At 38.9% G+C, this 12192-nt stretch overlaps 1 protein-coding gene across 4 annotated transcripts in view; it reads right to left on the reverse strand.

Annotated features, from left to right (window-relative positions):
• Window positions 1-11466, reverse strand: part of ap1b1 (adaptor related protein complex 1 subunit beta 1) — a 23946-nt gene extending 12480 nt beyond the window's left edge. Inside the window, exons 1-14 of one of the 4 annotated variants that reach the window (XM_020602396.1) lie at window positions 11353-11466; window positions 9728-9788; window positions 7995-8100; window positions 7760-7895; window positions 6900-7145; window positions 6515-6705; window positions 6174-6395; window positions 5842-5962; window positions 4867-4962; window positions 4260-4375; window positions 2908-3073; window positions 2218-2316; window positions 743-1002; window positions 165-372 (exon numbers count right to left, since the gene is read on the reverse strand). In XM_020602396.1, the coding sequence (XP_020458052.1) occupies window positions 165-372; window positions 743-1002; window positions 2218-2316; window positions 2908-3073; window positions 4260-4375; window positions 4867-4962; window positions 5842-5962; window positions 6174-6395; window positions 6515-6705; window positions 6900-7145; window positions 7760-7895; window positions 7995-8100; window positions 9728-9764 (2004 nt within the window). In that variant the 5' untranslated portion in view covers window positions 9765-9788; window positions 11353-11466. Of the gene's footprint in view, window positions 1-164; window positions 373-742; window positions 1003-2217; window positions 2317-2907; window positions 3074-4259; window positions 4376-4866; window positions 4963-5841; window positions 5963-6173; window positions 6396-6514; window positions 6706-6899; window positions 7146-7759; window positions 7896-7994; window positions 8101-9727; window positions 9789-10872; window positions 11029-11048; window positions 11226-11270 lie in introns of those variants that run through there. The other 3 variants (XM_020602397.1, XM_020602395.1, XM_020602398.1) reach the window with 3 other exon arrangements.
• Window positions 11467-12192: the final 726 nt, after the last annotated feature.

The following is a 12192-nucleotide window of genomic DNA, read 5'->3' on the forward strand; positions in this document are numbered from 1 at the left end:
AAAAAAGGGAGAACACAAGGGTCAAAAGTAAAAAAAAAAAAAAAAAGCAAAAAAAAAGACAAAATATAAAAATACATTAGCATCAAGTCTTTACTGAAATCAAATCAGATGTGTTACACCAGCCTTCAAGAACCCAGCAGCGTAGTATTGTGTAGAAGACCTACCAGACTGTCCAGTCCTCCTCCAAGAAGGTCCATAGCACCCATCTGCATTCCAGAAGACGGGGGTGGTGGTGGTCCAGCAGTGGTAGGAGGTGTCAGGTCCAGATTGAGCAGATCTCCCAGGAGGTCTCCCTGGGATGGGATGACAGCAGGGGGTGCCTCAGAAGCTCCAGCAGCAGAACCTGCATCTGGGCTCTCAACACTCTCCCCACTAGTAGAAATAAAACAAGAGGTTATGTAACATGTAGTTATGTACAGTGAAGTATTTTCATGGTGATGTCATTTTATTTCACTAGATATTTGCAAAAACACTAAACCCAGTCTGTCATTGAACTGCTGATATGCCTCCATCGAGTGCCCTGAGAACAGTGACAAGTAGATGTGGTGATTATTTAAAGCCAGGAAGGAACAAAGAACAGCAGCTGCACAGTTTGACACTCCGGAAAAGTGAGTTTCTCAGCACATTTGAAAGAAAACATAATAGCTGAGTCAACAAGCCAGGTCCACTTACTATAAGTAACCAAACCTTCCTGACTGCAGTGTTTAAAAAAAAAAGAAAAAAAAAAAAGTGCATGACTCACGATCCAGCACTGCCAGCGAGTCTCTTGTGCTGAACACCGCGGCTGCCCTCGACAAAGGCACTTGGTGGCTTGTGGTAGACAGAGGCCAGAGTGCCAATGTGGCAGATGAGCTCCTCCAGCAGTGTGGGTTCAATCAGATCTGTCTCCTCAGAGATCAGGGGCTTCTCAGCCAGAACCACCTCCTTAGCAGCTACAGGGTCAGTGGAGAGCAGACGCCAGTAGATGTAGCCACGGTCCCTGAGGTCTGGGTTATCAGAGTCCTGCATAAAGAAATAGAGATGCAAGAATGAGGAATTATTTAATGGAGCATGTTTAACAACTTCCCAGTGTAAAAGTCTTTTCTGTCATGGCCCAAGTATAAGAGACTGAGCCGTAACCAAAAAATATGAAATACTTTTTATAACAATATATAAAAAAACTGAGTCAATCTTGTCATTTTTATTAACATGAAAATGCATCTGTCCAACACTGCTATTGCACATAAGCAGAGCTACCAGTTTTCTTTTTACTGTACATACAAGTATTACAGTGTATGCAATGCAAGCCTGTAATAAATTCCATTTTTATGAAGCTTATAATGTTCAGTTTTTGTGGACATTCTCTCAGAGGGACCTCTCCTCAACACTATCGTCACTTTTGAAATCACAGCTGTTCGTGGTGGTTTTGCACTAGACCACATCATAAGTGTTTCTTGTACTCTGACATCTTGTTTTACATGCATGATGGAGCACAAAAGAAACCCCACCTCATTTTCATGATAGTATCATTTCTACTCTAGGCTATATAGCACAACATAAGTCCTCAAAGTAGGTTAATTCACAGCAGTACACTCTTCTCTCATTTATGTTATGTAACGGACTAAAACGTGCACATAGTTGCAGGTAAACTGAGCAACTAATACAAAATAGCATATTCTAGATGTATGCTGAACTACACTGAACATTTTACATTTACAGCTGGTTTGATCCACCTTGCATGGACATGAAAAATACAGGCCTAGTTTTATTTAAGCCAAAAACACAATGTTCAAACATGCTGCAGTTAGGTTTTGCTTCTGTAAGGATAAAACCACAAATGCACAAATCTTTATTTAGGCAATAACTGACCTAATGACAGAGTTGGATATAATTTGAGGAGATAATAGTAGACACATTTTAACAATTATGTGGGAAATGTAATAGTAGAATAAGCTTAAACTACTGCAGTCATTACTAAGAAGGTCTAAGGCTGAAATCCACACCGTTTCAATCCAAAATGGCATCCCAACTCTCCAGTGTCCTTTATAATCATTAATAAAGAAATCCATGTCTGACCAGGACAAAATACACAAACTAGAAGAGGAATAACTGGATGAGTAGGTCAGACTATTACACAGCAAACTGAAGATTGTCAAATATCTGCATACAAAGAAGATGGCAGGAAGAGAAACTGTATGTGTTGAACTCTGTGTGTGTGGCTCCCCCCCCATCCCTCACCTGTGTGGCCAGGCTTAGCACCTGCTGCACCAGCTCCTGGGTCTCTGTAGGCTTTTTCAGGAACAACTTGACAATTGCTGTCAGTAGCTGCAGCTGCACCTGAAGGACAAAGTAAACGCATACAGTAATACATTAGAACTGCTCTCATACAATAACTGCATAAAAAGCATTAAATACAATTTTGCCTAAAACTGTAATAAAATGGCAAAGTAGCTCTTAGTGACCTTTTGATGAAACGCTGCTTTGAACCACATTAAACATTTTACTTCTCAGATCTACCAAACAATAACACAAAGGGAACATTTTATGCATACATTTCTTTTTATTCACAAAAAAAATCCACTTATTATAATCAATATAAAGCCTCACCAAGGCAATAATGAATCCATCACTTAGGGGAAGCCACCTAACCAAATAAAGCTTTGTATAAACCTACAAAGAACAGTGGCAGAACACTGTTCAGAGGTAAACACTGGCTTCAGTCCTCTGCACTTGTGTTTGGCATGTCATCTTCATTGTATGTGCTTTACAGCATCTAAGCTGTGGCTTTAATTATTTCCAACAGCAGAAACCAATGAGTGCTATTTACTGTCAGCGCTGACTGAAAATTAGTGACGCTATTACCATTAAAATTAGACTTTTTTTTTATTTTTTTTTATGAAAACCTTCCCTGTGCTCTCCTAAACACACCTGAGTGCTTTCATCATGGAAACCCTCCAAAAAGCTCTCAAGCAGCTCATCAGCATTGTCGATGCGCTCGGCATACTCTCCTACAATCCAGATCATGGCAGCACGTGCCTCTGGCTCATCCAGGGAGTCCAGGTTTTCACAGAGAGTGCCAATCACACTCTCATACCTGGAAACAGTCACACAAAACAACATTACAATCACACAAATGTACATGTATTAGAAGAGACAAAAAAATTAAACAAACAAAAAAGCTAATTGCTAAAATATACATAAAAATACTATTTGGCTTTCTATTTTTTGCCCAACATGAGAGAGAGTGAAAAAAACAACAACAACAACAAAAAAACAAAACAGCCAAACGAGCTGAGAAACTGCTAGCCAACATAATGCATGTCACTGGCTTATAAAACATGGTAGTAAACTACTGCCTATGTTCACATCCAGCATCCAACAGTAGCATTATGTATAAATGTCTACAGTTCTCATCTGCCCAAAATGCTTAATAACAGTTCAATTTAAATAATGCTTCTCTTAGACATGATATGCCAAGGCAGAAAGATTTAGTTGTGACGAAATAATAGAGAAGGCAGAAGTTTCACACTTGTCTAGCTAAAGGTTTGAGCCATGTTGAGCTGGAAGCTTTGCAAAGCCTCTGCCCTTGTAGACTCATCTCCAGGGTGGTGGTGTACAACCATGTGGGAAAGGTTCCCATTTGACATAGACCCACTCTGTTGGATCCACATAAGTAGTTTACGCTGCAGCCGAATCAGCCTGACTTTTGACCAGATGTGATTACGGCAGGGTGTTAAGTGTTGTCAACTACAAACACTATGTTATTGAGGACAAATTTCGTGTCTGCAAACCCTTCTACATGTCTGCTGGGATAATGGACAACTGGAAAAACACTTTTTGTTTGGATAATGAGCTTTACACTTTGCCTGTCCAAAGACCAAGACAACAATTTCAGAGTTAATGAAGCGGAAATGTTGGGGTATCTGCTTGTGAAGTATGTGTGAGTAAGTACTATAACTCTTGAATGTCATTATCAGATAACGATGAAAAGTATGCAATACAGTGACGTATAACTAAAACTGTCTCAGTATGAATGTGCAACCTATAAACTGAGTACCTAGTCAATTTGATTAAGGAAATGTGTATGATACATGCTTGTTGACACTAAACAGTGAACACAAAGTAAGCTTACAAGTGCCCAATTCTCTTGCACATACTATATACACAATTAAGCACTGGCTTTACTTCCAGCATGTTGTGGAACAATCAATACTAAGTCTGCCTAAGTACATGAAGATGTTAAGTTAAAAGACTACATCGATGTACAAGAGAGAACCTACTTGTTGGGGTATTTGCGAAAGATATCCTTGATGACCACAATAGCCTCTTGCACCACATAGTTGACCTTGGTCTGGATGAGGTCTAGCAGGGTGCTAACACAGCGCTCTGCTGATTGCTAATGAAGAGAGGAAAAAAAAAGTCTCCTTATAGGCCTGCACATCATAAACATAGACATATGCATATATGTGAATCTATAACACAGTATGGAATTAGCTTTACTGCTTTTCAAATCCTTAAAACTTGATATTACCAAAGGAATGACTGAGTGACTATGTATTTAACTTAGGCTTTAAAAGTAAACAGCTGCTTCAAACTATGTTTAGATAAATTATGAGAACAAAGTTATGTGTCATGATATATCCTGACAACTATCCAAAAAGTAAACTGTAATAAACCAGTGTATTTATTTAGGCAGCAACACAGAATACTGACATAACAGAGAAACCTTGTGTTCATCATATAAAACACTATAACTAAGCCACACTGATGGCTTTTTAATCAGTGTTGCAATCCAAGTGAGACTAAATAGCAGTATACACAAATTGTTGCTTTATTATGGAGCTGACAGGAGGATCTAAACAGCGGTATTACATTATCTCCACTCACCTCTACTTTGATGGCACAGCGGCCAATGGCTCTGACCGCTTTACGGACAAAGTCCACATCCACCTCTGTGGCATATTCCTTGAGTTCAGCCAGCACCTACAATAAGGCAGTCGAGCATCCGTGTCAATCAGACGATCTTGTTAACAATATCTTTGTTTCTCAAGAGTACTCTAAAGGTGGGCACACACTTAACGCCCAGCTAAAACCTTCTAAGACTGAACAGACCACACTTAATGTCTGTTTCCACCAACTTTCCCAGATTTTTAGTCCTAGACAGTCTGATCAAACTCTGTAGACAACCTCTTAACTGTAACAATTGGAAGCTCTGGCAGCAGATGAACCTGTAAATCACATGAGATAATGCCAGTTCTTGCAAGTCCTCGTAGCAAAATAAATAAGGACACAACCAGCTTGCACTGTTTATATCCATGCTTTACACTTCAATTTGCACAAAAAAATAAAGGCACAGAGTTTGGGCAAGATCCTGGATAGCGAGGCACAGACTACACAGCTATAGAGGGAACGGAAACATGTCGGTCCTGTTGTGGCATGCCTCAGATTTGTAGAAGCCTTCATTCTCCTGCCACAGTTCAGTCAGTTTTTCCTCCAGCTCACTTTCATGCTACAGTCCTTTTATAATCATCATTCTTGAAACTATCTTTTGTTAATTTACCAGTATCTCTCTCTCTCGAGCAAAACATGTCGTCACTGGTCACCCATGTCAGTTGTAAATATGAAACATTGTAAAGAATCTTTATGGGAACAACTGGGAGTGACTGGTTCTTAAGACTTAAGATTAAGTCACATGCTCCACAATTTTATCTGCTGACTGCCAACAATAACTGACCCAGAGTGACTTGGTCCAACTGGGTCCCATCAGTCATCACATCCAAACACCATTCATAAACAGCAAAACAGTCATTAAGTCTGTGTGCACCGTAAGATAAAGCAGTATTACAGCTGTTGGTGCAATACCTGGGCAATGTTGGCTTGAGATGCTAGGCGAATCATAATGTCCAGCTTCTCCAGTTTGACATAGATTGGATCATTGTACTTCACAAAGAAAACCTTCATCTCATGTTTCAGGATCTCTGGCCTAAAACAGGAAGACATTTGTTAACATAATATTTATTATAATTTGTGTGAATCAACTTACACTGTCATACAACAAAAAATAAAGCAAAATGGATCCAACTGTAATATACCATGCTATAGTAAACATAACTTTTATTGGGGAGAGTCTGCTATTTCCAAGGACTAAAGAGTAGTAAAGAAACATTCTTCTCAGGTCATCTCCCAAGACGTACCGTCTCTGTACAATGAGGTTGATGTTTCTAAGGGCCACATATTGCAACTCTGGCTCGGCAGAGAGTAGCGTGACCAGTGGAGGGGCGAGCTTCTTCAGCAGGGTGCCATAGTAGTCCAGGTCTTTGGGCAACATCTCCATGAACTTCATTAAAACTTTAACTGCTGACAACACCACTGCAGAGTTGGCATGGGAGAGCCGCGGGGTCACACGCTCACAGATGCTGTCAGATGTTGATGACATTGGGAGAGAAAGAGCAGAAAATTAAATAGTTTACTGGGAATATGTGCTAATTGGCATGCAGGCAGAGAAAACGCTGATGACACTAGCACTCTTGCTTACCTTTGAGACTCACGATCATCACGAGGTGTGTAATTGGCCAGACAGTCAAGAATGAATATCTGTCCCCATTCTGTACATTCATTTAAAGCTGTCAGCAGCTTGTTGATGGTCTGAGGGTTTAGGTCCAGTAGATTACTGTTGGGATGAGACTCTGCTATCTCAGACAGCGCTGCCACTGCATTTGCTACAACCTAAAGTTGAAGAGTTAACAGATAAACAGAAGCCATCAGCTAAAACAGATATAAAAAAGGTCACTGTACCAACACCATTTTGGCAACATGCTGTACATTTGTGTGGCTGTACAGGACTTATCAGTATAATACAAAGCTATGGCTTGTATCTTATCATCCTGACTCAGAAGCCAGCTAGTCTGAAGGAGTCATACCATAGGGTTAGAGTCAGAGATGAGGTCTTTAAGGGTGTCCAGGAAGCCTTGGTCCTCCACCAACTGGGCGTTTATATCATGGAGCTTTGCTACACACACAGCAGCCGTCTTCCTCACATATGGGTCTTCATCCTTCAGACATTTCCTCAGTGGCTCACAGAGGTACTCTGTGATCTTGTCCACACGAATGCAGCCCATTGTACGAACAGCAAGGGCCCGGATGAGAGGGTTGGGGTCTTCACAGTCCTAGATGTATAGTTCAAAGAGGTCAGAAAATTTACTTCTGCATCATCCACCATTATCTGAGAGACATTAGGATGTACTCTAAGATTTGTTTGCATGAGCATTCCGTAAAGAAATAAATTATAAAAGCTGTAGTTAGAATTATCTGAAAGTCAAACTAATTCAAGAGGGAATTAATGGCTAGTCGCTTTACACAACTACAGAGATGCGTTGCCCAGACCAGTATGTAGGTTCAAATCAGTGAAGAGAATATTTACTCTCCCAATTATAAAGTGCTATACAAAGGTTTATATACCCCTGTATGGAACAATATGAACAAAACCTTAAACCTGCTGTTGCCAAAAGTTGTTCTCAATGGTTAAGATCTAATAAACATTTTAAATATTTACATTTGGCTTATAATTCAAATAAAAATTCAAATTCCTTTCTTAAAATATTTTCAGAAGAGTTAGAATAAAATTTTCATTTCTAAATCTGTTTTCATACAACTGAAGGCTGAACACACTTTCAGAGCACCATACCAAACAGGCTCTAACACCACAAGTTACTGCAGTTGAATTATTAAATGCAAATTGATCATTTTAGAGTTTCTACACACTTGTAAGACTAGGTTTTACCTTCACAAAGGTGTTAACAGCCATGATAGCCATGTCTGGCTGACTCTTGGCATAGTTCATCAGGTAGAGGTAGACCAGTTTTTTCAGTTCCAAGTTGTCTGTCTGCATGCAGTTCACAACATCCGGGAACAGAGCGCTGAAAGAGGGACAAGCTTCTACTTTATTATCGGTCAGGTGATGAGTTGCAGTTTATTATTCCACTTAGGATCTTCTGACATCACTTGCTCTGGCTCACCTGACATCTTTGCCAACTGTCATAGATGCAATGACCTTCTTCACAGCCTCCTTCTTCTTCTCTTTCTTATCACTGTTCAGCTCTGCCTTGAGTTCAAAGATCTCCCCTGAACACAGAGGGAAAGGGAAGCATTCATCATATAATCCATTTGTGATATAGGGGGTACAAAAAGTACTACGCTGCATTTCCATCTTGTCAGAGATATCAACAAACAAATTAATATGTGAATATTCTAACATGCAATGTACATTGTCCCTTGTTTATAAGAACCATGCATAAATACAGAATGTGGACAATGACATCCCCAGCAGCCCCTAATGCTGATGAATGGTGTCAGCTGTCAGGGGTTTATGTGCACATACCACAAGCAACCATCTTGATCAGTGTCATAGTGATTTTTTTTATACAACAGCACAGTAAAACGATGGGGCTAGAGTAAGCCCCCTTGAACTGCATTCTTTCAACTAGCTCACTGTCACTACTGCTTCTTCTACCACTCATTGCTAATATCTTGGTTGTTTTTATTTAATAACAAGCTAGCAAAGTTGTCACCGACTTTGGTGACCAATGACACTTCTAATAGCTGCTGCACCCAATTACTCATTATAAACTGATTTCATCCACACCACCTACTCAAACCCAATGTTCAATCATTGCGAGTGTAACAACACAATATGTATATACAATCTTGTTCTAGCTAAAAATACTAGAAAATAAATGATGGCCTAGGAATTGGCAAAATGTAATTATGTTTTTTTTTCTCCCTCAATGTAGTAAAAAGGCAAATATGAACAGTGAGTGTAGGTACTGAGTAAAATATCCTGTTCTCATCTCATGTGAACTTCTCATGACAGATGACAAAAGGAGTTTATTTTGTCTTTGTTTATCCATTTGTGATGCTTTGTACTAAACTTAAAAAGACAGCTTTAGTTTATGTCAGTGGAGAGTCAATAAATCACCATCAATCTGCACAACTTGCACTATAAAAACATACACTGTCATTACACTGCCAGTTTTGGGCTTAAATTTAAATCTGCATACTTAAGAGTTTCCCAGGCATTGTAAACCATTCATCACTTCCAGTCTCCTTAAGATGTTACCAACAGACTGCACACAACATCGGGCAGATCCACATAAAAAGATACTGAAAGGAACATGCTCTTCTGTTTCAGACAATTCCAAACAAATATATGGGGTCTGTACACTATCACTCATAAGCACCTCATTACAAACAGTTTATGTGGGAACATGCACAGTTCAGCAATGTGTGAGAGGAACCACACAAATACAACAGGAGGCACAGATCTGAGAGCTGAAGCTTGTTATGTGTGCTCTGATTTTCAATAACCAGAGCTGTTATGGAAACAGCATCAATACAAAGCAGGGTAATAGCAGTTTAGGTTAATTTTTTTTTAAACACTGGTTATATTGAATGTTTAACACTATGTAGTGCTGGGAACATAGCAAATTAGTCTTAGATGAAAACACTGGTAAGCTTTAAATTGATTGGGCTAGGTTAAGAATCTGAACAAAGTTCAGGTATCCCTTGGCAAAGGTTTTAGATCTCAGATTTTAGATTCCAGATCCCCCAGCTCTATGCCACAAAATCCACACAAATAATGCATGGATGCTGATGATTGGGAACTTCAAATAAGACATTTTTAACTTGTCCCTCAAGCATTTTACATGTTATATAATCTATCTTAAGAACAACCAATAGTAAGCTGTTATACCTTTCTTGGTGGTGGTGAAATACTTTGAGTCTGTCATCTTGAATCCAAATTGTCGATTCTCCTGCAAAAGACAGAACCAGTGAAAAATAAAAGTTCTTTTCCTGACTGCAAACTTGGAGCTTCACAAGAGCAACAGGAAATAATAGAAGTGCAAACACAGGAAAATAAGAGGAATTCCTGTCTTATCCTCAGCAAAATGCAGTAATCTATCAAATGGGAAACAATGGATTTTGCTAAGAAAAGAAACACTAACATCCCCTCTTTAAACATTAATCTTCTTGGTCAGCATGTATGTGGCCAACAACAACTTTTACTGACCCACCATAAAATGTTTTCCCACAGCATGCAACTCTATGCACTTCCAATTGTTGATCCCCACTCTGGATCGGGCACTTCTCTACACTTTCAGCTCATCTCCTGCTTACCATTTATACTATGTTCAAGTTTAAAGGAATGCTCTTCAGTTTTCTCCATTGATGGAGGAAATAAATCCCAAACTTACTCAATACATTTTCACCCATATTTTTTGTCTTATGGACTGTAAATCACTTTTAAGATATTTAATGTTCTAAATAGGCGTATAAGTAATTTATATGAGGAGCACTACAATGATTAGTGACAAACAGAACATTAATTTGAGACCATTGTATAATCAATGAATTGTTTAAGTCAAATTTTTCTTTTAAAAAGTAAACACTTGCAGCTTTTCTTGTTTACTGTGTAGTAAATGTAACATTGTTGAATTTAGGATGCCAAAATATGGCTGTAAGAAGTCACTGTGGGCTGTATGATACTACAAAAAAAAGTTCATGTCCGTCAGTTATTAACGATGATATGCTATGCCATTAGCGACAATAAAGTGAGGTGACAGTCTTGCAGTATTTTATTAATTTAACGTCGCAGTTTCATTATTCATCAAGCTTCAGGTAACCTAGCTGTCAACTTCACACCGGCTGTTAAAGTTAGCCAAATACGATGCAATAACTGCCGACCAAGCTAGCAAGATGAATAACGTTAGCTGTTTGAGCTACAATTCACGCTGCTACCATATCATGCTAACACCGAAATAATACAGTACTCTTAAATACTTTTCAGCCTACCAATACGAGTAATGAAAATTGGATTACTGTAACTCAAATACTAACTTAGCCACAAAGTTGAGGAAAAGCTCGCTAGCTGACTAGCATCGGGCTACAGTGACGTTAACGTTTAGCATAGCAGGTCCGGTGTGTACAGCTGGAAGCACACTAAAAATGTGTACAGATAACATAAAGTCAGGTCAGCTAGTGCAATTGCCGTTGCCACTCGACCAATTACTCACACATAATTGATTCGCAAATTCCTGCATAGTTGCAAGAGTTACGGCCAGATGAATTAAAGTGGTGCTAAAGGCTAGCTGTCTAAGTGTGCCTATCAGTGTCAGCTAGCGCCTGGCCACTTCTTTAGCTAGCACAGCTGAGACGTGACCTTCTAAGTAGAGGCTTAAGGAAGCCTTTCCCGAGATAGTTAAGCTCTTAATTTGTGGACCTGGTTTAAGACTTACCCAATGAACTTGCGTTTCTTCTGGTGTTAAAATTACACTCCCCCCACATTTAATCTAGAGAACATCCCCAAAAATACCTTACCGTGACAGGCGTTGTAGAAGCTGTGATGGCCTTCGTTCCCTCCCACTTGATGTACTTCCGTCTGTCCACAAAATAAGGTTTTCAAACGGACGAGCAACGTCAGCCGAAGAGGGTTGTTCATAAGGCTGAAGTGTTTCAGCAGGTCTGTCTGTCATTACAGCATTTTTCAGAAAGTGGTTTACAATTTCTTAACAGTAGTACTCTTTGTAACCTATGACAACATACAAATATTATTATATCTCTAATACAGTTACAGAAAGAATAAAGAGGTTCTTTAGGCCTACTTAGTTAAAAATGAACTATTATATTGAGAGATGTTTCTAATATTTTGTCCTGACCTTGTATATCAATTTGCACTCTGTTAAAATTAAATTAGAATTAGAATTAAAGAATTAGAAACACCTATAACACTTACAGCACCATAAGCCATCTAAAACAGTTTTGACAAAAAAAGAACATTATTACCTTCACAAATGTAGAATTTATCATAGGACTGTTGTATTAGACTTAATTAGTTTTAGCTAGGTTATTTTACCAAATAAACTGGTTAAGTGCTAGTAATATCAAAAACTGCACTGCAATTTCTTCTCTGCACACACTCTGAGACAGAGCAGGACTTCTTTTGCTGCATTTTTTAAAGTTTAGACTACAAAATCTGCACTAAGAGATAACCAGATATCAGTCTACTGGACAAATGGGATGATTACACACATAATGTTCAGCTACATCTTATGCAAGGAAGGAAGGAAATTACATTTCAGTTACAAAAAAGTTAGTAAATTACATTATGTATAGAGAATAATATAGTCAATATCCACATTAACATTTGGGCTTCTCTCA

Source organism: Monopterus albus, unplaced genomic scaffold (assembly GCF_001952655.1).
Source record: "Monopterus albus unplaced genomic scaffold, M_albus_1.0 scaffold56.1, whole genome shotgun sequence".
Lineage (NCBI taxonomy): Eukaryota > Metazoa > Chordata > Actinopteri > Synbranchiformes > Synbranchidae > Monopterus > Monopterus albus.